This window comes from Channa argus, chromosome 7, assembly GCF_033026475.1.
Source record: "Channa argus isolate prfri chromosome 7, Channa argus male v1.0, whole genome shotgun sequence".
In the NCBI taxonomy this organism is placed as follows: Eukaryota; Metazoa; Chordata; class Actinopteri; order Anabantiformes; family Channidae; genus Channa; species Channa argus.
Window position 1 is genome coordinate 20,137,236 of NC_090203.1, and position 24,861 is coordinate 20,162,096.

Below are 24,861 nucleotides of genomic sequence, written 5' to 3' on the forward strand. Positions count from 1 at the left end.
GAACCCGCAAATGTGCACTGAAGGTCACAAATGTAGGTAATCAGGAGACGAGCACCCCCCCACCCCCCACCCCCATCATTTTTTTAACCTTTACTACTGGAACCAAGGATCGTGTATGTTCAAGCGAAAATTATTAAAATCATGTTTATTCAGCAAGCGTTATGCATGTTTCCTCTTTTATTTAGGTGCCACATGTCCTCGCTTGTCTTAATCTGCGCAGTCCACTTTCTCACCATGCTGTGACCTCATGCAACCAGACTTTCCAATGCAAATCGCAATTTGCAGTGTAAAAGGTAAATGTTTTTATTTGGCATCAGAGCAGATGGCATCAGTGTATAACGACATCCGTTCTCCTTCTACTCTTTCCTTTTTCTATCTTAGAAATTGTCAAAATGCTTTTATATAATGTGTGTGTTACGTTGTAAAATAATATGTGCTCTTACAATATGCTGTAAAATAAATCCCAGGCGAGATTATTCTCAGAACAGGACAAACTATTAAACCACCGTGCGTAAAATGTTCATAAACTATAACTAAAGTTAAAAGAAAGGTGTGAAGTTATGTAGCTCTCATAAAAATAAAAAAAAACTGCGAGATTAATATGACAGCCAGTCCCTTACAGGCGCGTGTGTTAAGAGCTGTGAGATATCATATGATGGGAGGTCAAATCTGGGTGTTCACACTGGAGTCTGGGGACGATCCATTGAACAGTAACGTGGTGGTACATCCTAGTGGTGGGTGAAAGCAATGGGCTGAACCTCTGCTTGGGGGTTAACTCTCACACACAGCGCAGTCCCCACACACACGGAGCCATGCCCAACGCCGAGAGACCGACGCTTCTAGCGCGCTGCCAGAAGATAACTTCAAAGTTGGCTTCGATCTGAACCCGTGAGCCGAGCAAAAGGAAGACGACCACTGACGGTTTAATTTGGACAACAAGCGCGGCGTGTGTGTGTTTAGGCACCAAATATCCAGATCCAGGATAAAAGCCACTTTAGGAGAGCGCACCGAGGCGAAAGCGCAACCGGGAGCCACGGCAGTAGGAGGAGGACGAGAGGAACTTCGTCGCGAACACCAACACTGAAGCCACGTCTCTTTTGTGGGACAAATGAGTTTTTGATCACATTGACAGTGGTGTTGTTGCTAAAGGAGGACTGCTATTAATCGTGGCATCGTTTTCTCGGAAGACGCGCACCAAACTTTGGAGAGCAGAGCTGTGCGATGCAATAAAGAAACCTGATAACATCTTATTGCTTTTATCAAAAACTTCACTCCTCTTGTCCACTTCCCGGTTATCGAAGTCCAGACAAATCGCTACTTTACAGGAAAACTGTCCATCGAGAGAAAACTTTAAAGTCCCGAAGCGTCTCACAGACTGTAAACATCGCTTCATTTGAGTCCAAGTCAGAAGGAGGTGCGTGTTCACGCTCGGTAAAAAAAAAAAGTTACCGAGAGAGAAAGTGCGAGAACTGAGACAAGATCTCGGCACAGACTTTATGATAAGAGGCTTTGTGAAGTTCTGATGTAAAAAAAAAAACTGGATCATAAAGGTCAGAGTGAGGAAGATGAGAGATATACTTCATGAAGAAAACGCGGCGGTGAATCCTCAGCACTTGTGAGTCAGTGCACTTCGTCAAAGGAGGGGAGAAAGGACTCTGACGTTCCCCGTTGAAGACCCCCCCCCCCCCCCCCATCCCCCCCCACCCCCGTGAGCTGGGCAAAACAAGAGATTTGGTGTGTTGTGTTGTTGGGGGAGGCTGGATAGTAAAGAGAAAAGAGACGGATAAAGTCTGAGAGTGAAGCGGCTAATTGCTTAGCCCGTCCCTCATTACCATATCCAATGCGCGTCCGCTGGACTCCAGCCAATCCTCACCACCTTCACACGGTGCCATTAATCGCGAGGCATTATTCACTATCATAATTATTATACCGACATGCGCAATCCAACGCACAGCAACGGCAGCAGCACCGGCTAATTTCAGTTTTTCCCCCCCTCTCTCCTCCATCAGACTATTTGCCAACTTTTTTTGTGTGTGTTGATTCATTCGCTCTTCGCTGATGTATCTGCAAAGCGCAGAGACATCTCGGAGCGCAAAAGCAGCAGCAGCAGCAGCAACATCGCCAGCACCGACGCCAGCAGCATGTCCCGACGCAAGCAAGCCAAGCCGCAGCACCTCAAGTCGGACGAGGATCCAGCACTAACCGGGGTGATTTCCGAGCACGGTGAGTGGGCTTTGATCAGCTGAGGTCTTCTTTCAAACACTCAACTTCCCCCTCACAGCTGGCGTCGTCTCTCCACTTCACTTAGAGTTTTTATTGTTTTTCTGCGTTTTAACTTACTTTAAAGTCACTTGGATTTATTTGGGTGATAATATCAAGCTTAATTTAATCACGATAGATGCTGCAAATTGTAAAAAAAAAAAAATGTATATATAAACTTTTTTGTTTCAAGTCTCCTCTCTGTCAACTGAAAACTGCAAAATGCACGATTAAAAAGTGTTTATGTTATTGCCAAAACTATGCATCTGGTCAAGGCTGCATCGCGTTATGTTCTGTGATAGATGACTTTTAAGGTGAATGTAACCAATGCGTATAATAATTCACAACGTTTTGCATTTACAGCCTTTAAATTATGAGCCGGAGGCCTTTTTGAAAGGCCTGTTTCAAAATAGAATTGATTTAATGCGTTTTCTCATAGGCAAACCTCAGAGCTGTGTTATTAAACACGTCTTTGAAATCTTATAGGCGACTTTGAATGTGCATATGCGCACACTACAATAATCTAGATGCACAGACACACACAAGGTGAGAAGTTGGAAAATATCTGACAATCTCTAGTAGAGCTGTAAAATTCGGAAATTCACTGATATAGAAGTAAATCACGCAGCTGATGATTAATATTATCAGGTCAAAAATGAGAACTGGTCAAAAATAGTCTATTTTTTATTTTTGCATTAGTGTCTTTTGTCCCTCAGCGCCTGTCTGATTCTCCGAGGAGCAAAATGCGGACTCTGTTGCAGGTCGAAGCCTTGTTTTGTTATGGAAATGTTTTTTTGTTTACCCCCCTCCCCAACACGACACACACACACACACACACACACGCACACACACACATAAATTAAGCACACTTGATTTGTTCCCTTTTTGACAGAGCTAGTCCTCACCATGTGGACAAAAAAAAAAAAAAAAACTCATTCATCTTTTATTCTGTACTCAGCCTTTTTGCGCAATAAAACGATCATTAGAGTCAGATTTTAAACAAAATGAACTGCAGTCGGAATTAGGGAATTACAGGGATAAAAAAACAGCTACGGCAATATTATTTTCCTTAATTTGCTATGTTTATTTGGAAATTGTTTTATTTATTATAATAAATGTGGGGAAAATCACAAAGATACATAAGGAATTGGATTAATTAAGTTACTCATTTTGTGTATCTTTACCTCCCCTAACAATAAGACTGTGATTTACTTTGAAAATCATATTTTATTTTAGTATTACAAGAGCTGTCTTTTCAATTTCACTAAGCTAAACTTATGGGTATTCTCAAAGCTCAGTGTTTTCAATAAATCACTGCTATTATTTATAACTTTCCATCTTGGCCCATTTTGGCCATCACGGGCACACACTCACACACATGCTCTCTCTCACTCTCTCTTTCTCACACTCACACATACACACAACATGCACACATACACACACGCACACACACTTCTTTAGAATAGAAATGTGATGTAATCTCTGGGGAGCAGCTCTCTTTGCATGGGGAAATGTTGACTCTAATGACTCTTGGCTCTTTTGTCCCTGTGTCCGATTTACTGTGTGGACTTTTTTTGTGTGTGATTTCTTGGCAGTTCACACAAACATTGTCACAGCTTCAGTGTTGAGATAACCTTTCCCATGATTTTGGTCAGTGATACGTAACATCCATCAGGTTTCTCTCCTGTAGGATGATGGAATGAATGGACTTTCTTTTTGTCCTGCAGCAGTGAAGTCCTACATTTGAATGGTTTAGATGGAGTAGGATTTCTTTTAAAAAACCTTTCCAACAATTTAGACAACAAAAAGTGCAACAAAAAGACAGAGCCACTAAGAGAGAAAATTAGCGTTGTTTGAGGGACGCTCAATCCATCTTGCCCTGGATACTTTCCTCCATTTTATCACCCATCTATATGGATATAAGTGCGTGTGCAGGTTTAAAGTCAACATAAACGCACAGATTGTGTTATGGGCATCCATTACTCTCCACTGCATTGTGCTTCAGACTGGAAGTGGCCGTGGAATGTTCTTTCCTCTCCTCGCTTGACAACTAATAGTGGCTCGCTTATTTTCAGGACAGGCATTGCAGTGAAACCAGCCCATGCCTTTGGCCGTGGACAGTGAGCCCATAGACATTTAAATAAACCCAATGATATCTGGTCTCATCCAAAGCCACCTTACAGGAGTTACAAACGTCAGCCTTACAGTGCATCCTAGCAGCATGATCAGATTCTCCGCTGCCTTACAGCTGTGGTGTAGCTTGTGACGACACTATTGATCTCTGGCCTTGACAAATCATTGTATATATTGTCAAAGGAATTCAAAACTTCCAGTCATCAGTCACTTGATTTCGACTGAAAATCCATATATGTTGGGCTTTTGTAGGAAGTAGAAAGTCAAGCGTTCGAGTGCTCAAATTGTGCTCAAGGGCACACATTCTGTGTGTCTGTAGTGCATCTCATGAAAATATCCACATTGTTGGGGAGCTTAGATATTATACTTTATGTGTTCATTTTTCTTAAAAATTTTAATTGGGCCTTTTTATAACACGTAACTTTTTTTGCTGCTCTGCACTGCAGCTCAAGTGGGGACCTCTTTAATTTGCTGCATCCCTGAAAACATGAAAAACAAAAAAATCAAGTGCCAACAAGCCCTTGTCTGGCATATCATCTCCTCCTCTAGGCCAGACACTTGCCCCCTGGGGGGCACGGGGTATGTGCATGTGTGTGTTATGATGGGGAAAGGAGGGGGAGGGGGGGTGCTCTGCTTAGGAGTGCTTTTATAAAGCTTGCTGACTTAACCTTTGTCTAGCCCCAGCCAGAAATGTCCTGCCGCTAGATGTCAAGCTCCTTGTACAATTAGAACATGCGTGCCGTTGACCTTGGCAGCACAGCTTACTCGTGTCCTAGAAAGTGGGAACAGCGGCGAGCTTTTCATCTAACCACTGCTTCCTCTGCATCCACTGACTTTGAAGGGATGCATGTGGAATGTGATGGTTCCCCAGCTATGCACAGAGATCATTATTAGCCGTTAAAAGTCATATTTCTCAAATATTTCTACACTGCAAAAATTACATTATCTGTTCAGGAGAATGTTCAGAAAAAAACATGTTGGCCCCTGAACAGGTGGATGACTACAAGTGTGTTTTCAGTGCTTTATTCACAGACATACATTTAGTGTTAGAATCCCTATAGAACTCATTTCATTCACATCGAAACATTCACAATTCCACCTTTTCCTGCATCGACAACATAATCTTTGAGGCAGGAATATGACGTGTAAAACAATTTTAATTGTTTAAAAAAAATTATATATATATATATATATGTGTGTATATATATATATATATATATATATATATATATATATATATATATATATATATATATTTAGAGAGAGAGAGAGAGAGAGAATTTCAAGCTGACAGTGACAACACAGTTGTTGCCCACTTCCCGTGCAGTGGGGCTTTGTTTGGCTTTTGTTTTAATTCCCTCTCACCATTGGGTGCAGGCCTGTGGACCACCCACATAGTTGTGCCAAAGACATCTTTTAGAAGGCATTCAAATATGGCTGTGTCTTAATTACTACTCAGCACTGAAAACACACACGAACAAGTAAAATCCTGATTGAGAGGAGGGACTAGACTGGAGAGAGTAGGGCTATTTCATATTTTTTAAAAGTGCAGGTCTTGGGGATTTGAGAGGAGGCTTGCACAACTTCCGCTAAAGAATTTTTGCTATTCTTTGGTTTTCTTTATGCAATTTCTTTCATGTGTTTGTTTTAAAGATTTTAACCTCGGCTTGTAGCGAGAGGAAGAGTTTGACAGCCGAGACATGGCAGTAAAACAATGCTTTGCATTTGTCAAAAGAAAAATCTCAGGTGTCCTTGGCCTGCAGAGGATGAACACATATTAGATCTTAAAGCCTTCTCCTGATCTCGAGCTCTTTTGTTAATCCAGAGACACCGAGCCATCTTGACGGATAACACAGTCATCTGGACAGAGTGCCGTCATTGAATACTGTACTGCAAATGCTTACACAAACAAATCGTTAATGTTTTGGCTGCTGCACATCTGCAGGCAATGACAAAGGCCCTCAGTGTTAGTGCAGATATGACTGTACCACTCTGCAGTGAGCTGACCAGGCTGATGACACACACACACACACACACACACACACACACACACATACAGAGCTGCGCTGAAGACGCTCAAGCAGGCAAGTCTGAGAATTCATGGGATCACTTGAGGAGATGTGTTATACGCTTAAAACCACAGAGACATTACTTTCCAGTGACTGTGCTATAGCAGATATGTTCATTTAAAAATGTAGGCGTTTATAAGGCTTCACATGTAGTGTGTGGGAAGAGGTAAATTTGTGGACTGCATGCAGTATTTCAACAATGTCATAGATTATATTATATTCTTTCATTTATCTTAAAAAGGTGGTTTGACCACATACAGTATATTTACTCTGAAGACAAAAACATTTAAAAAATGAAATCAAATAAATTAAAATGCTGAGCAGAGCAATACTATACTACTGTAGTTAAAAAAAAAAAATCAAAATTTGGAATTGACCTAAAATCCATCCCTTAGTAATTAATGTCATTCTGGAGATTAGAGAAAAGGTCATTGGCACAAGAATTTCTACATTGTTGAACCTAGTAGGCCTTTGAATTTTTTGCCCTACCAGCTTGGACTAGACCTACAGTGATGCATCTCTCTTTAAGGGTCCTAAGCTATCCTCAGATGCTTGAGAGGAATGTGTTTTAAAGAGGCAGAAAGAGGGGGGGGGGTCTGAAAAAAGCTGTAAGTGCAGGTGCTGTCCAGAGAGGACTGTTCTTACTGCCTTGGTTTATGTACGTGAAAGTCCAAATGTCACAGTTTAATGAAGACTTTTAAATGTAGGATAACACACACTTTAAATTACTCTTTACCTCTGACTTTAAAATAGAGTAGATGTTACCACTGTCATTGTCTCTGTGTGCATTCACAAAGTGAATCTGGAAATTGTTAAGAATGGGAGAATTTGTAATTGCCTAATGTTTCACTCAGTGCCCAGCTCTGTGGCTTTCACAGAATCAGTGGAAAACATGAATACCTCATCTGATATAATATGTCAGATTAGTGGTTTCAGTTAGCATGCCAAAGATTGCTGAACAAGATAGTGGAGATACAGATTCAATGTCCACAATCCCCCTATTGACCACGTTCAGCTTAATATTTGCATCTGAGTAAATGAAGACTCTTAAAGGAATGAAAAACGGATTGGATTTTTTTCACCCCTTCCTTTCTTATGGTACAGGAAAATCAATATCCCCTCTCTCGCTCTCACACACACGTACACACACACACTTTTTCACTGTCTTGCAAACACAAAACAACCACAAAATGTCGCCTCCATACAGCTTCACAACATGATGGAACTGTGCTGTTTCAGGGTGATTGTCAAATGCAAATAGAGCTTACAGAATCTTTTAATATTTTACAAAAAACATTTAATCAGGTGAGGCAATATTGTACCTGGTATTGTAATACAGATTAATTGTAGGGATGTTTAAACTGACCATAATAATGAAAAAAAGGAAAACATCTTTTTTTTAAAAAAATAGTGCGCATTTTTTAATATTATTGAGGACGGGAATTTTGAAAAAGTGCTCGCAATTGTATTTTCATTGATTGTTGCAAAAATACTTTAAATGTCACATAGTAAAAAAAAAAATTTAATTCGTAAAAATAACCAATTCTTTTCTTTTAAGTTAGATTATTTTTTTCACTGAGTGAATTGAATAATTTAGGCCTGTGCAAACACACTTAAATAAACACTTTCATAGGCCTCCAACATTTATATGTGTGTATATGTAGCAATACAATTTTGTAAAAAGTGTGTAAGAAAATATGTCGGTGTGTGTGTGTGTGTGTGTGTGTTAGGTCAGAGGCAGACAAAGGCCCCTACTTGTAATTGTATGAATGAATAAAAGAGATTGACAGTAATACCATTCTAATAACTAATCAGCTCAACACAATGCCTACTCATTTGTGTTGACCTTTCAACCCTCAATTATGGAAATGAGTTCTGCTGTCCGCTGCTGGGCTAAGGAGATTTTTAGCCTGCTGTCACATGTCGCTGACGATTCCAGTCACATATTCCCTTTAACTCTTCGATTTGCGTTTTCCATTTTAGATTTTTTTTGTGACCATAGGAAACAAATTTTGAAAATGACCATCTGTTCATTTTTTTTTTCTTTATTGTTAAAATGTATAATTTCAGAGTCATGGCTGAAAAATTAAGGTGGGGGGGGGGGCGAGTGACATTGTTAAAGCAAAGTGAATATAATTCTCCTGATAGTAAAAGGCACACATATGTACAATTTACCATCTATTTTGTGCTTCATTTCTTTCTCTTTTATCTAACAAGGCAACATACATAAATAAGTCAAAGTATAGTTCTGTCTGTGAGCCCTGCCCCCAGTAAGGAGGATTTTTTTATTAACAATAACTTACAATCTTTCATGCAGCTTTTTTTCTCTGAAACTAACAAGAAGTGATGAATTTATTCACTAAGGACTCACTGTAGATGGCAGAACGCTACGTCTGCTTCATCATGGCTCGATCCATTTTAACCTTTGAAATGGGCGTAGGAGCTGTATGAATCTCATAATTGCTCACTGACAAAGTATAGTAAGACCTTTAATGCTGAGTGCAGTGTGTGATATGTAGTGTTTTCTAGCAGTTTTAAGTTAATTTGTCGCTTTCAATATCGGTCTATCTCTAACATTCAGAACATACCGTTACACAATTCTACACACACGCCTTTTTAAAATTATTTTAAACTCACCCTAGACCTACCAACATAACACCGCTTTATCTCAGCGCTTTTAGAAACACAATATGTTTGTAAAATAAATCACTTTTATTCACAATAAATACCCATAAATTTATTGTAAACATTTTTATAGTGTAGAGTGTTTCTTTTGTGGATAGAAAGTTGTTACTTGATAGATGCAGAGTCTTTGTGTGTAAATTGAGCAGGAGACTGTTCAGCATAAATTACATGCAGGATGCTGTGGCAGTGATTGAGCACACTTCCTACTAGTAATGAAAGGGACATATGTATATAGCCACTAACAACACACATGCACACTAACACACACACACAGCGTATAACTCCAACACAATGAATAAACATACACGGGAGGCCTTTTTTTACATGGTTTTGATCAGGTGTGAATTAGGTCCATGTTTAGAGCTTGCGCTGGCTTGTTTGACTCTTGATGGTTGCATGTGGAAGAGGAAGTGGCTTCCTACAACTGTGATTAAACATGTGTAACTAATCAGAGACTTTGCTGCCATGGCACTAGCATGTAATTTGTTGAGTCTTATTTCAGAGAGCACTGGGGAGGGGGAAAGGGGGAGAGAAAGAAACACACTGGCTTTCTGAACTGGAATGGATTTTTTTAAAAAACATTTTAAGTAGATTTTAATTTATTAATGTAAATATTAAATAAATATAGACGTTTCGGCGATAGGCCAGTATAAATGCGTACACGTCCACGGTAACTTTTGAAAACACACTTTCTCAACAAACGAGTTTTCCAATGCTTCTATTCAGACATAAAGTATTAACTTTGCAATGCTAAATGAAAAGGCCCAGGCATTTGAAATTCAGGTAGAAATGACTGTGCTTGATAGCAGTGGGGAATCCTAAAGCGGCCATCAAAGACCTGATTTGTACCCAACAGATGAGGCAGCTTTGAATTGTATGAAATATTGGAAATCAATAGGTTCTATGGAATTTCATTAAGCGGCAGTATCCACATTTGATAGGCCCTCATAATTTGATGGATTGCACAAAGAAAATTATTAGCTGGTTCTATGGAGAGAGTGCTAATGCGCAAACCTGGGTCTTGAGAATTGGTGGACTAGGGCAATTTGTTCAGAGTAAAAAAATAAAAAGAATATTGATTTTGGTTATGTTAAAAGAGAGAAAAAAAAAATCAAAGGTTAAATCTTTGCAGCAGTGCGCTGCAAAATATGTGTGGATTCTTTATTGATTATTTATTCATTAATTCTTCTCTTTTATTGCTTTCTCTCCCTCTTTTCCTCTCCACCCCTCTGAACCCCTCCCCTCCTTTTAGCACGGGGTGATGCGCTGGATGATGCCGACAGCGGGAACGAGAGCCGCAGTGGCAGTGAGGAGACCCATGTATGTGAGAAGTGTTGCGCCGAATTCTTCAAGTGGTCAGACTTCTGTGAACACTTAAAGAGCTGCACCAAGAACCCCCTGGTGCTCATAGTGAATGACAATGAGGACACACCTAACCCCTCCCAGGAATATCCAACAGAGCCATCTCCTGTACCCAGCTGTCCTAGTGAGCAGGCTGAAAGTGAGGACCCCAGGGAGGGCAACCACAGTCCTGCTGGGGAGGGTGATGACATACCAGAGACAGCAACCTTAAATGGGGTCAGTGTCCTAGAAAAAGAGGACGAGCAGATGGAAATTGAACTTTCTCCTGAAAAAACTATGGATTCCGAAGAGAGAGATGCGACATCCCCTGAGCCAGACGGCTCCCTACCTCAGCTCAATGATGTCGTCCCCTCCACTGTTACAAGCTACTCCATGCCAAGCACCAATGTTACCTTGGAGACCCTGCATGGCACCAGGGTTGCAGTTGCCCAGTTTTCACAGAGTGTAAGAGCAGCAGCGGGTGGTGGGGTTTCCACCATGGCTATTCCCATGATCCTGGACCAGCTGATGGCCCTGCAACAGCAGCAGATACACCAGCTGCAGCTGATAGAACAAATACGCAGTCAGGTGGCGCTGATGAACAGACAGTCTGCCTCTCAGCCTGCTCTCAACCACCATCACAGCAATGCTGCTGGAAATCAGGGGCCTGTATCCTCCTGTATGCCCCCTGTCGCAAATCCGCTTCAGCTACACAACTTCATCACTCCTCCTGTCCATCAGCTGCCTGTTAGGTTGCCGGCCACTCTTAGTGGTCAAGGCCCTTCACCTCTGACCTCAGCAATAGAAGGGCCCCTCCCTCAAACGCCACAAAGTAGCAGTCAGCAGTCTAACTCTTCAATTCCGAACACATCCTCAAGTAATTCTGTGTTTCCCTCGCCCAGTGGTACTGGATTGACTTCTCTTCTTCCTTCCTGCTCATCCTCAGTCACAAGCAACAACAATAGCACTAGTAGCAGCGTAACAGGAGGTGGCGGCATCAGCAGCAGCTCAGCTCTTCCCAGGAACTCCACTACCCCTCCCTCACTCAGTCACAGCAGTCTCCTGAGCTCTGCCTCCAGTCTACCGCTAATACCTCACAGCTCCTCCAGCAGCGTTATCTTCCCCAACCCGCTGGCCAGCATAGCAGCGACAGCCAATGCCCTCGACCCCCTCTCTGCTCTGATGAAGCACCGCAAGGGGAAGCCCCCAAATGTGTCTGTGTTTGACACTAAGCCCAGCTCTGAGGACCCCTTCTTCAAGCATAAGTGTCGGTTCTGCGCCAAGGTGTTTGGCAGTGACAGCGCCCTACAGATCCACCTGCGCTCCCACACTGGTGAGAGGCCCTACAAATGCAACATATGTGGTAACCGTTTCTCCACTAAGGGAAATCTAAAGGTCCACTTTCAGAGGCACAAAGAGAAGTACCCACATATTCAGATGAATCCTTACCCTGTTCCAGAGTACCTAGACAATGTGCCCACAAGCTCAGGCATCCCATATGGTATGTCTTTGCCCCCAGAAAAACCTGTAACCACATGGTTAGACAGCAAACCTGTTCTCCCAACTGTTCCCACCTCAGTCGGTCTCCAGCTGCCTCCCACGCTGCCAAGTATGATGGGAGGCTTTGGTGAGTCTCCAAGCCTCACTCCACTCAACAGGTCACCTCAGAGACCATCTCCACCCTCAAGTGAATGTGCATCTTTGTCCCCTAATATTGTCACTGAATCCGGCATGACCACTACTTCCCCCTCCCCAAAACCTATCTTAGGGAGTGACGCGCCCCCACTCTTGAAACCTGAAGGTGTCCTACTGCCACCAAACTGCTCTACCAGGCCAGGAGAGAACACCACCACCACAACTACAGTAACTCAAATGGTCCTTTCCACTACCATCACCTCCACCACATCGTCCAGCAGCAGCCACATCACTGAACCCATCACAAGCTCAAACTCTGTTTCCAACCCTGTCTCCCATCCTGTTCTTCCCATGATCTCAGACCAGTTCAAGGCCAAATTTCCTTTTGGAGGCCTCCTGGACTCTATGCAAACCTCAGAGACATCAAAATTGCAGCAGCTTGTCGAGAATATTGACAAGAAGATGACTGACCCAAACCAGTGTGTCATCTGTCATCGTGTTCTGAGCTGCCAGAGTGCTCTCAAGATGCACTATCGTATCCACACTGGTGAGAGGCCATTTAAGTGTAAGATATGTGGCCGTGCATTCACAACAAAGGGAAACCTGAAAACACACTTTGGTGTCCACAGATCCAAACCCCCGCTTCGTGTCCAGCATTCCTGCCCGATATGTCAGAAAAAGTTTACCAATGCTGTTGTGCTGCAGCAGCACATCCGCATGCACATGGGAGGGCAGATTCCCAACACCCCAGTCCCTGAAAGCCTACAAGAGATGGACAATGACCTCTCCTTTGATGAGAAGAGCTTAGATGCAATGAGCAATTATGATGATGACCTTCTGGATGAAATGGAACAGGCTATGGAGGATGAAGCTGACGTAAAAGACGGAGAAATGGACCCGTCTAAACCTTATTCACCCGGGAGCTCCCCGCCGATTTCTATCATGTCCAGCATTGCTGCAATGGAAAACCAGATGAAGATGATCGACTCCACTGTCAACATGACCCGTTTGTTTGGTCAGAAGCCATCACAAAACGGCAGTAGCTTTGGCGGAGAGGCCGACTGCTTTACTGCAGATTCACTGTCTGCAGCAGGGGACGCTGAAGGTCAAAGCTTGGGGAGCCCGGCTTTGTCTGAGTCCTCTGGCTCTATGCAGCATTTGTCCCCAACTCACAGTCATTCAGAGAGCCAGCAATCCAAGTCCCCAGCTACACTCAACAATAATAACAACAGCAGTGTCATGACAGCAGAGGAGGGCCAGGAGAACAATGCAGCTGGCTTGGCAACGGTGAAGTCAGAAAAATCTGAGACTCCGTCTCCACTTTCTGTAACGGAAGGCACCGGGGCCCTCGATCTGACTGCCACTCAACCTGGCAGGCACTTTATCAAGGAGGAGAGCCATTTTAACATGCTGTTTCTAAACAGAGACCGAGGTGTGTATGTGTAAAATCAAATAACACAAGCAAAGCATTATAGAAAGTAAATATACAAATAGACTACAAGTACAACTAATGCAATGATAAATGTTTTTTCAGTAAAACCTTGATTTATAATGCAGTTTACATTTTTTTTATATCCTAAAATTTTTCTCTCTTCTTCTTTTTCAGGGCTGGTCACTCCTAATCTGGCAAGCACTGCATCAAACATGATCAAAATGGAAATAAATGGACATGGCAAGTCAGTCTCTCTGGGTGACAACTCTCACCTGCCTGTGGGCATCCAGGTTCCCGCTGCCGTTCCCCAGACCACCATGAGCTCCAGCATAAACCCCATGTTGGCTCCCCCACCTCCACGACGCACTCCTAAGCAGCACAACTGCCACTCATGTGGGAAGAATTTTTCTTCAGCAAGTGCTCTACAAATCCATGAGCGCACACACACTGGAGAAAAACCTTTCGCATGCTCTATTTGTGGAAGGGCTTTCACCACAAAGGGCAATCTGAAGGTAAGAGAGTATCACCACGGTTGAGGTCATTGTGGTAGATGCGTGCTGTATAGCATGTAATCCATTTTAATGTAGTCCTTCTAAAAATGTATGCTAGTTTGTTTTTAATTTGTAATTTCATTTTCTTGCTAACTTTAGGTTCACATGGGAACACACATGTGGAACAATGCTCCAGCCCGAAGGGGTCGGCGGCTGTCTGTGGAGAATCCCATGGCCCTGCTGGGTGGGGATGCCATGAAGTTCAGCGAGATGTTCCAGAAAGACCTGGCGGCTCGGGCCATGAACGTCGACCCGGGCTTCTGGAACCAGTATGCGGCCGCCATCACCAATGGCCTGGCCATGAAGAATAATGAGATCTCTGTTATACAGAACGGGGGCATCGCCCAACTTCCGGTCAGCCTTGGCGGCGCCGGGATCACTTCGTTGGGAGCAATGCCAGGAGCAATGGACCGTGTTCACACCGGTGGTAGCCCTCCCATGACAGGCATGGAGAAGACAGGTCTGGAGGTCGGGGCCAGCCGCCCCTTCTCTAGATTTATGGAGGAGAACAAAGAGATTGGGATCAATTAAAATGACTGTTAGGTAGGCGTTTGACAAAGACTAAGAGTCTGTCGACAAGGAAAGAAACTGCTGATCCAGTCTGAACTCATGCGTTATGTACAGATTAAATATTTTTTTGTTTGGTTTTGGAAATATGGTATTTAGTATTGATTAGAGGTCTTTGCCTTTCACCCATTCCCTCCTCACTTGATATTTCGCCTATACGAAGAATACTGTCTCTTGATTGAGAATATGTCGTCTTGCAAGATTTGCATGGTACTTATTGGTTTTTATCAGTATGTTTGACTGCTTTTATGAATTCTTTTGAAAACCAGGATCCTGCCTCAGTTATGATGGGCAAGCATCTTATCTGGACTGGACTAAAACAGAAAAAGAACAGAAGTTTGTATAAAGTCTTGCCTTTCTCTGGCAACCTTGTTTATGATTGCTCTTTTATGTATAAAAGGGCCACGGATAGACTGAAGAAAAGACTGAAGTATAGTGTTTCTGTGCTCGCCGGATTTTTTTTTTTTTTCTCATGAACTAGAAAACTTGAAAAAAAATAATGTTTGAACTATTTTAACCTTTACATTTAGTCTCCCAGCATTGTCTTATACTATTGTCCTGTGTCTTTAGTATTTATGAAATTGACAAAAAAGCGGGTATACAAAAATATATTTAATGGCCCAAACATTTTATTGATCCACTTTTTTTTCTAAACCGCAGGCTTCATTGATGAATATCTCTTTCAATAAAGACAATATGTCATTTGAGTTGAACAACAAAGAAAAATGGTAGATTTTTTTGGATATGTGTTGAGACTACATGTAATATGGTGAAGAGGCTAGAGATATCGGAAGCTGCTATGACCACAACCCTGCTTTTAACCTTTGTAAAAAAGAAAAAAGAAGTGATCCTTTTGAAGAAATATCTATGTATACAAATACAGACAAATCTAAAACAGGTTATGCATATTTTGTATCACATAAAAATAGACATCATGAGTTGAGAGTATTTGTCATGTTTGTGAATGCACTTTTTAAAAACAAGACGTTTTGTCTGTGAGTTACCGTTAACCTTTTGACTGAGCTATCTATCACATGCTGTTTTCATTGTTTTCAGGGTACCACTCCTACAATTTGCAGAGTCGGTTCTCTGTTATTGCATCTGTGCTACTCGTCAGAGTGCAAATTCATCACTCAATCAAAACCTTCTTAAATAAAAAAAAAAAACGAGAACAGGTGTGTGTGTGTGTATAAAAGCTTTCCTTCTTGGATCATGTCATTCCTTTATCTGTCACCATTTTATTTACATAAATTCAACTGAAAAACCATATACATGACCAGATAAGTGACAAAGCATCTTTCTTATTACTCACATTATTTACATTTTTCTAAATATTTTCACATAATAAAATTAAGGCTAATAATATTAATTAAATTTTTTAAACTTCAACACGAACACAAAAACGTGAAGGCAGAATAGTTTTGTGCTGTGGGGCCTAATTGAAGACAAAAATATGTAACTGATTTTGAAAAAACAAACAAATAGTATTTTATTTACTTTAAATTATTTTAAAATTATATTAAAACAATTTCACTAATAGAACTTATTCATTAGCCAAAACAAAGCAGTTACAGTAAAAAAGGAGAAAAGTAAAGTAAATGTATTTGCTTCTCCAAAATTATTGTCCAATTGTTTTGGAGCAAAGTTAACAGTACTGGCCCTGGGAAACACCTGCCCACAAAATATAAAAAATTGTTTTCTATTTTATTGGTTTGCATAGATGTTTTGAATGTGTCACAAAAAAGATAATTCATCACATTATTTCTCTTTGTATGTGTGTGTGAGTGTGTGTTTGTCTGTGTAAAATATACATTTAAATTTTCCTGTAGAAATTGGAAAACAAAATTGCAGATAATGACTTGAGTTTAGTCTCACAGTACTACAGAAGTACTACAAAACAATTCTAAAGGTAAAAAGTTTGTTATGCAGTTTATTTCTGAATTACACAGATGAGTTTCTTTCTTTTGTTCTAAATCTAAACCAATCACAAAAACCAAAATTAACTTGCATCTTTGCCCATGATTGCAATATCAAAATGCTGTGAACAATTATCTTGGAAACTGATTACGTGGTACATGAATTAGCTTTTCACTGAACTCGTGTGACAGCCACGATGAAACATGATACAATCATAATAACTTCAATCTGCCATGAGTGTTGGTTAATGCACCAGTGGATCAAGAAATCATATTTTAATGTGTAGAGCAATGTGTAAAGTCTATGGATGTGTGAGAAAGTGCTGTGGCTGGGTTGTGCCGTAAGCTGTGTGTGATTCACTTCTCAAGTCCTCATATGCATGTGTGAGCTGTAAAGAACTGGTGGCCTCCTCTTTACAGTACACTTAACACATGGTTCACATGTGTGCAGACACACACACACACGCACACACTCGCATAAAAATACCCATGTTTAGACCCTCTCCGACATAAAAAAGACAGCACCAAAATTTTGTAGAGATAGAGGAAAAAAAACTCGTGCCGTGAACTGTGCAGATAGATCAGGTGCAAGATGAAAGGTCTTGTTGGCTTTAATCACAGAGAACAAAAGAGTTTTACTAGTGGTTATCTGTGGCAACTGGACTGGCAGCTGTGACTGCAACCTTGATCTTCCTACTGTATATAGTTAAAGATTTCCCTGATCTTAAACTCAATTTTGTAAAACAAAAATAAGTAAAGCTGTTCAAAGTTAAAAAAAAAAACCTGATTATTTCATTTAAAATTTTTATCACGAGCCCCATTAAGTGAAATTAGTGCATGCATGGTTTTCTACCAGGGTGTTTCCAAGCTATTGACAGATACAAGCTCTTGCGATTAGGCATACTAATTACTTGAGCCACTCTGGAAATTTTAAAGCAACTCGATATAACAATATATATTATGAGAGAAAGATGCATTTGCAAAGCAAAAACACATGGTAGGAGCCTTCAAGCCAACCAGCACATTATTCGTCTGCAGCTGAAGTGATGATTTGCCCGTCAACTCCCAGCTTACATCAGCTTTCACCAACAAGCCATAAGTGTTTATTTTTGTGTTATTTTTCTCTTGACTTTTACACACATATTACTTTTCATGTTGATGAATGGGAGTTAAGTACACCCTCGGGAGCTCTTCGGGCTGATTCGGTGGTGTGTGCTTGCCTTTCGTAAGTCCATTGTTTGACGCTGCACTGTCAGCTGATCACGCGGGCTTAGTCAGTGGAATTGTCAAGTAATGAATCAATTTCATACTGACAGTTCTTCTCTATGAAGGCACTTACTTTGCTCATATTTGAGTGGAAACAAAATACATTCCGTGCATTCTTGCAGCCATGCGCTCGCATTTAGCAAATGATTTTGCAGACAACCAATATATGTGCATGTAAAGACTGTTGTTTAAGACTCTAAATGGTGATTCTCCTCAAATTTATAATATAATTCAATAGGGGGCTGTTGCAGCTTCATAGAAATACTTTGTGAAGAAGGGTTGTTTTACCTCAAGTGATTCGAATTATGATGCTGTTCCAGCTCAACGTGAGGTTAAATGAGGTTATAAACTATCAGACTGTAGAGTTTCCAAAACAAAACTTTAGCATCTTACCTAGATTTTGTTGATTGGTCTTGGCTTATTTTTTCCAGTAAGCAATACAATAGAATGGAATGTCCAACATGTGAAGTGCAATTCGATTTTACTCTTATAAACAGAGCATTTATGAGCAACATGGGGAGTGCAGTTATTTAAGGTGTGTCCATTTAAGAGGATTTTAACAAGTGTAGTTTTAGAGTGGGCTGCGAGGCTAATTATGTAAACATAACATGCCTTTCCATTTCTCTTGCATAGATATTGTTTTTCTTTTCTTGAAATGTGGCAGCTTTCCCCATGTTTGGCCCACAGAGCCAATTGCTGGGCCTTTTTCTTTTTATCTGCACTTTGCTTGTGTTTGTGTGCTACCTGTTTGAAGTGAATATGTGTGACATTTGGGCATGGCACAGTGTGAACAGACAGGCCATCATTGGGACGGGGCTGTCGGCTGTTTGTTTAATGCCCTGCCTACTGTGAAAGTCTCCCTGAAACAGGCGCAGTAAATATCCCCATTGATCCAGAGGCAGGGGGCCCTACGATGATGTAGTGGCGAAGAGCCACAGGAGTAAATCTAACCGACAGTAATCCAATCCCATTCTCAGGGCTCTGGGATCTGAGATAGGTGCTTTAAATCCAAAAGTGTGCTTTTTTTGCACAATTTCTCTGCCTTTGTTGTTGCTGCTTCTCTTGCTTTTTATCGCCATGTCTCAGCTTCGGAGTCAATCCATAGCTCGCTCGGATGCTTCACTAGCTATCCTTTATATTTGCTTAAATTCAGAGGCCTATAATGATGCTGCCAGTTCAGCCTCATGCTCATTCCACTGTCAAATGAACTCCCACACTTACTTTTGCTTGTCTAAAGCAAGTGCATCCACCTCAAGTGCAAACTCCAACGTTGAAAGAGTATAAGAAAGTGTGTGTGTGCTATCGCTCCTCAGGTAATCCATGTTCTCTATGAAAGGCGGATTGATACGCTGGAAACTCTGAATCCCCATTAGGCTGGAATTTCCCCTTTGGTGGCAAAGAGCTACCTACCTAGCGCTTGACTGGTTGCTTGGCTGCTCCAGCAAGTGTTAGTTTTCATGCAGGCTCTCAAGATGACAAAGTTACGCACTCCAGATCCCCTGGAATAGGATTGTGTGGTTTACAAACTCAAATTCTTTCCTGTATGGATTGTTGAGAGCTGCTGAGGCGCGATGCACTTTAGCCTGGTGAGCATTTTGAAACATTAACAGTTTGGGATCAACAACAGTGCTCAACAACAGAGATGCCTGGGGTTACTAGTTCACATGAAAATCTTGTCCTAATGTACGTCATTGAGTGCATTCAACAGCAGCCAGTTGCTCTCAAAGCCAGCATTTAATGACACTGAGCAATGACTGCAAAGAGGATGAGCAGGTTTTAGAGATGTTACCACACAATTACATAAAATGGTCTAACTACAAAAGGAAACATCTGAGATCCATGTTCAAAAATGAAACTTTTTAAGGCACCTGCCGGTCAGACTTTCGGCTCCCCGCTCTATCTCTTCTGTCCGGAATGTGAGCGAAGAAAAAAACCCTCTACTGTTGCTCACATCCCATAATACTTTTAAGTTGATACACCTAGTAGGCCTCTGTACTAACAAAGAGGCACTGTATATCCATCTCAGAGAGTCTAACTGGCTGCTAAGAAGCAAGTTGACGTGCACTCCTCTTAGCATGTTGTCGAAGTCAAGGTGGAGGTGGGTTTATCTTGTGCAGTTAGGTGCTTAAAGAACGTGGAAGAAAGAAGCATAGGGGAAAGGTGGGGGTTATTTGGAAAATCAATGAATGCGTGGAACAAAGTGGAGGTCCACCTGAAAGGGAACACGTCATCAATTAAACAAACTTGGTGAACAGGGACAATTCATCAGAGTGCGGCGTGGATCAGCTACTGGGTTCAGCTTCGACGTGACAAATGCCGGACCTCCTCTGTGTGCCCAAGGTTGCCGATCGATAGAGATCATCATTGTGATGTGGCCTTTTATCTCACAACCTGCTCCCCCAAGCCTTATATTATTCCCAACACAGAGATCTCAGAGGAGGAGGAGGGGTGAGAAGGGCATGAGCCTGATTGTATCTTTTATTCTCAGAACATATGGGCATTATTTGTTCAAACGGTTTTCATGGCTTTTGACGATCAGCCTTGTCCTCAAGCAGGAAGCATCTCTGGGTATTTATTGTTTTTGGTTTTTTTTTTTTTTTTTAACCTGCTGTTGAAGTTTGTTTCATCTTGGGATTATTCCTCTGCAGATGAATATCACTCTGGTTAACATGTCATTGGGCACTGAGGGATTGAACCCTCTGAACACAAGCCTGCTCCCCCTCAGTGACACTTATTCAAATGTGTCAAATCCGGCTGAGAGGAAAGTCTCCTGGGTTCCTATTGATCTGCGCCATTATGGAATTCCATGCCAATAAATCGTCATGACTTACTGTAACAGTCCAATGATTAGACTCCACTTCAGTCACATGACCATAGAGAGCTTCCTCATTATCAGAGCCCATTATGAGAAAATGGAGTTTTGCAATTGAGTTATGCAATGATAAATATTGACTTATTTCAGCTTTAATCGCCTGGTTTAAATGCGTTATTGGTGTATGGGCCTATAGAGTTGCCAGTAATTGCAGTGTTGCTATGCGCATCTTGAGCTGCTGACTTTTTTCAACTCTCCATCGTTTGCGAAACCATATCAAACAAAAATGTTTACATTTTTGTCTGTTTTTAACTGATTTGTCGGTGAAGGTTATCAGTCATCCAGGTTTGGTTAGCCGAAGATCGAATCATGTCAACTGGACTTCTTTCTTCTTGGTTAGAAACGCTACTTAGCGAAACGTTGCTGCTCGGCAGCTTCTTCAGTCTGAATAAAGTGGCTGGGGAAGCCCCTTATATGCTCCAGAGTAGGCCTTGGTTCCACCCTGGCCTGAATTGGCTAGTTAAAGTGGGAGGTGGGAACAGGGTGGAGTCATCAAAATGTAACAATTATGAACCTAACTCCCTAAACCCCTAAGATGGGGGTCATTAGGTTTGGCCCTCTTGGTGGATGTCTGAAGTGGCCTTAATCTTCCTGGGGATGGATGAAATGGCAGCATGAAAAATGGGAGACAGCTTCCTCCTCTGTTGAGAGAAGGTTCTCTATGAAGAACCATTCTGTCTGATTTGTGAAATATATAAATAAAAATATATAAAAATAGAAGGGATCAGCATGTAGAAAGCTTAGCTTTGTTTGCATGTGTGTAGGGACTAACTACACGTCATTGCCAATACATAAATAAATATATTATTGGTGAAGAGATTTAAAAAAATAAAACAAAATAAAGAGAGAGAGAGAGAGAGAGAGGTTTTAAAGTTGAGAGAAGTTTGTTTCTCATGTTATGTCTTAGTCCAATCAACTACTTAAAATACGGTGACAAAAACAGGAAGTGTTTGTGTTTTTTGGGCTACGAACAGCACCACTGGTTTCCAAATAAAACAACTAGTAAATATGATAAGTGTGTTTTGCAGGCTGTAGCCATTTCCTACTTATTTAAGCTATAGACTATTTTATAGTCATTACAGTCTTTGCCAAATCTGTTCAGTTCCTTGCAAGTGCTGCAACTTTACACCTGGGTTGTAGTGTAAAATATGCATGCGGCCACTATCGGTTACATGCTTCTAGCCTGCTCCAGCTGGGAGAAATTGAGGATATTACAACTCACTCTGTGTTCTCACCAGCCAGCCCCAGTCTCCCTACACTGATTTGAACTAGTCTCTGTTGTTCATTAGGTGAGATTTCAGCCCAACCAGAAGCTGTGGGAATGAATAAAGGCAAAGACTGCAAAACTACACCAGTAGTAGCACTTGAAAAAAATGGCGGGGGGCTCTTGTTCTGTTCCTACTGGACTCATCTAAGTCCATTTACTATTCTGGAGTTTCACATTTTAGAGATCCAACAATCACACGTTTACTTTTGAGTTTCCTACATTTTTTTTGTTGGTATAATTTGACATATCTTGTGGACTGCACTGAGTACATTTAATATAAAAAGCACGGCCTCAGCAGATACAGTTTTTGAGGCAGCCACACTGTAAACTGTACTTGCTGATGTATTGAATTTGAAGAGTTCAGAGTTGTCACTGTCAGTGATTGACATGATGAGAGGATCAATGTAAAAGCCTTCCTGCCAAGCAATAATCCATCCAAACTGATCACGCTTAAAATTGCCTGAGGGTATTGATTACATGTGCAGGCCCAGAAAACACAGTAAGCACTGTGCAATAACAGTCAGGTTGGTAAAGGAGGTTGAATTTGTTTTCTGTTTTCCACGTTGGCATTGCCCATACTCATTTCATATGCATTGTGCAATGAAAGTATTTGACATAAATGATTACGTCCACTTGGGTGCTTCGCTAAGCTTCTGAGGTTGTAGTTATGCAAATCTGTGTCCATGCGAACACCTTCCATACTGTAGCTTGGTGGATGGCAACAAAGAAACTAATGGTGCTAGCACTTAAAAGACAACTTAGTGATGTAAAGGAGAAAAGAGATCGTACACAATCATAGTCTTGGTCATAGATTTCCATAAACATTGAAAATAATAGAAATATTATTATTTAGAATACTTGTGATGTCAATATTTTTGAATTTGCTGTACTTGTGGTGTTAAGAATCTATTAGTGATTTTGTCAAACAAGCAAATATTTTATACACAGATGACTAAATAAATAGAAAATACATATCTAAAACAGCAATCCTATGTAGTGCAACACTTAGTCACTAGAATCTAAAATAATCACTCATTTGGGAAACTTCTTTCCTATTTTATCCTTATGAAAGACCCACATGCAACAGGTTGAGGACATATTGAGGCTGTTAGGCACTAACCATCTGATGAGTATTCTCACAGTGGCCTAAATAAAAGGACATGAAAGGAGACGTGTTGCAGCAGCGAGTTTCCCACCATAGCAGCCTGCGATACATGTACGTAGGACAAAGCTGTCCATGATCACAGTAGACCATTGCATTACACCTTATCATTTCCTCTGGAGCTGAAACTCTAACTGAGACTCATCAATAATGCACCCATGATCTCCCATTCAGAAGATCTCAATGGCAGATCAAGCTAATGTAGTATCTCCTCTCCACTGTCTGCCTCGTCTTCTTCCACAAATGCTTCTTCGAAGCACCGTCCATACATGTAAATTAGTGATCCTCACCAGTCCTCACACTAATCACTGCAAATGTCCAGGGCCCTTATTGTGGAGTTTAGAATTTTGCATAGATTTTTCCATTAGTAAAAGCTCCTAAGAATCATTGCATTATATTTATTTATTTATTTATTTTTCAAACCCACACAAATGGGCGCCTCCATAATGAGGGTTTCTTCTGTTGACCAGAGCAATAAAATGTCAGCTGTGTCTCTCTGGACAAAATGATATTCCTGACCACACTGGGTGAGAGATGCTCCTCAATTCAGCTCTCTTACAACCTAACTGAATTATTAAATACACAGAATCTAGTTAAGCAGTGTACATTTTCCTAAAGGTCAGAAAGTTCATTAACTATGGACTGCAATTGATTGTATCCTTGTGTATTTCTCTGCTAGGTGTAGGTTTTCGACCTTGGCTACTGAGTATGTACAAGTGATGCAACAAGACTGCCAGTGTGTTGCTGCCACGTGCGTTAACACGTTGTGCTCTTGTCACGTGGTCTAAATGTGAGCAAGATATTCTGCAAATAAACTCCCCTCCGTACAATCAGGCTTCATCACTAGCACTTTCGCAAATATATTAAAGGTAACAGTTCAAAAGGCTGTCCTCTTCTTTTCCCCTCCTGAGTCAATTTAGGTTCACTGGCTGAAGAAAGGCCACATGCTTTTGCGCTCCCTTAGCCGTATCTTTAAAATGAAAAATCCATAATGACTACGACAGCTGCAGTATCTGTTTCACAACAGTCTGCTCGCGTCAATCAGCATAATGCCGATAAAGATCTGTATTTTGATTGAATGTGTGCAAAACTACTCATACTTTACACAAGTGACTTTGATGTTAACCCATTTGAAATCATATCAGATGCCGCACAACAAACGAACACCCCAATCAACTGAGATGATTTCATAAAGAGGGCTCTTGGGTTTCAGCGTCATAAATAACTCATGGTAATCCCATATTTCTCTGACTTCTCTCATTTGAGCTCAGGATGGAAAGAGGGCCGTTGTGACAAACACTGTTAGCGCTGCTGCCAAGCCATTCTGACCTGGCTTTATGTGTCTTGGCTGCTCTGGTTTCTCTGCGCAAAGACCCATGAGGTGATGTCCTAAGTTATCCATATCCTTACCTTCGTTTTCAGCTCATTCCAAACTCGGGTTTAACTTTATAGAAGATTTTAAACACAATCACTGAGAATGTGTTTTGCCTTTTGTGAGGTGACACTAACAATTTATCCAAAAGGGAAAGCATGTATTTTGTATAATCCCAGTGCCCTTTCACGCTCTAAGTAATGTTGCTGTTTTTGGTTGCACGTTTTTTTTCAGTGATAATAATGATAATAATGTGTGAGGGCATGTGCATACGGGAGTACATGTGCCGCTCTGTAAGGATTTTTGAAATGGCTTGATTCATAGGTCATGGGTA

The 24,861-nt window shown here is 41.2% G+C and overlaps 1 protein-coding gene across 1 annotated transcript; it reads left to right on the forward strand.

Annotated features, from left to right (window-relative positions):
* Positions 1-761: 761 nt before the first annotated feature.
* Positions 762-15,844, forward strand: sall3a (spalt-like transcription factor 3a). The gene is made up of 4 exons (XM_067510499.1): positions 762-2,223; positions 10,399-13,554; positions 13,729-14,066; positions 14,205-15,844. The coding sequence occupies exons 1-4, from the start codon at positions 2,142-2,144 to the stop codon at positions 14,634-14,636; spliced, it is 4,008 nt and encodes a 1,335-aa protein (XP_067366600.1). The 5' UTR covers positions 762-2,141; the 3' UTR covers positions 14,637-15,844.
* The last annotated feature ends 9,017 nt before the right edge of the window (positions 15,845-24,861 follow it).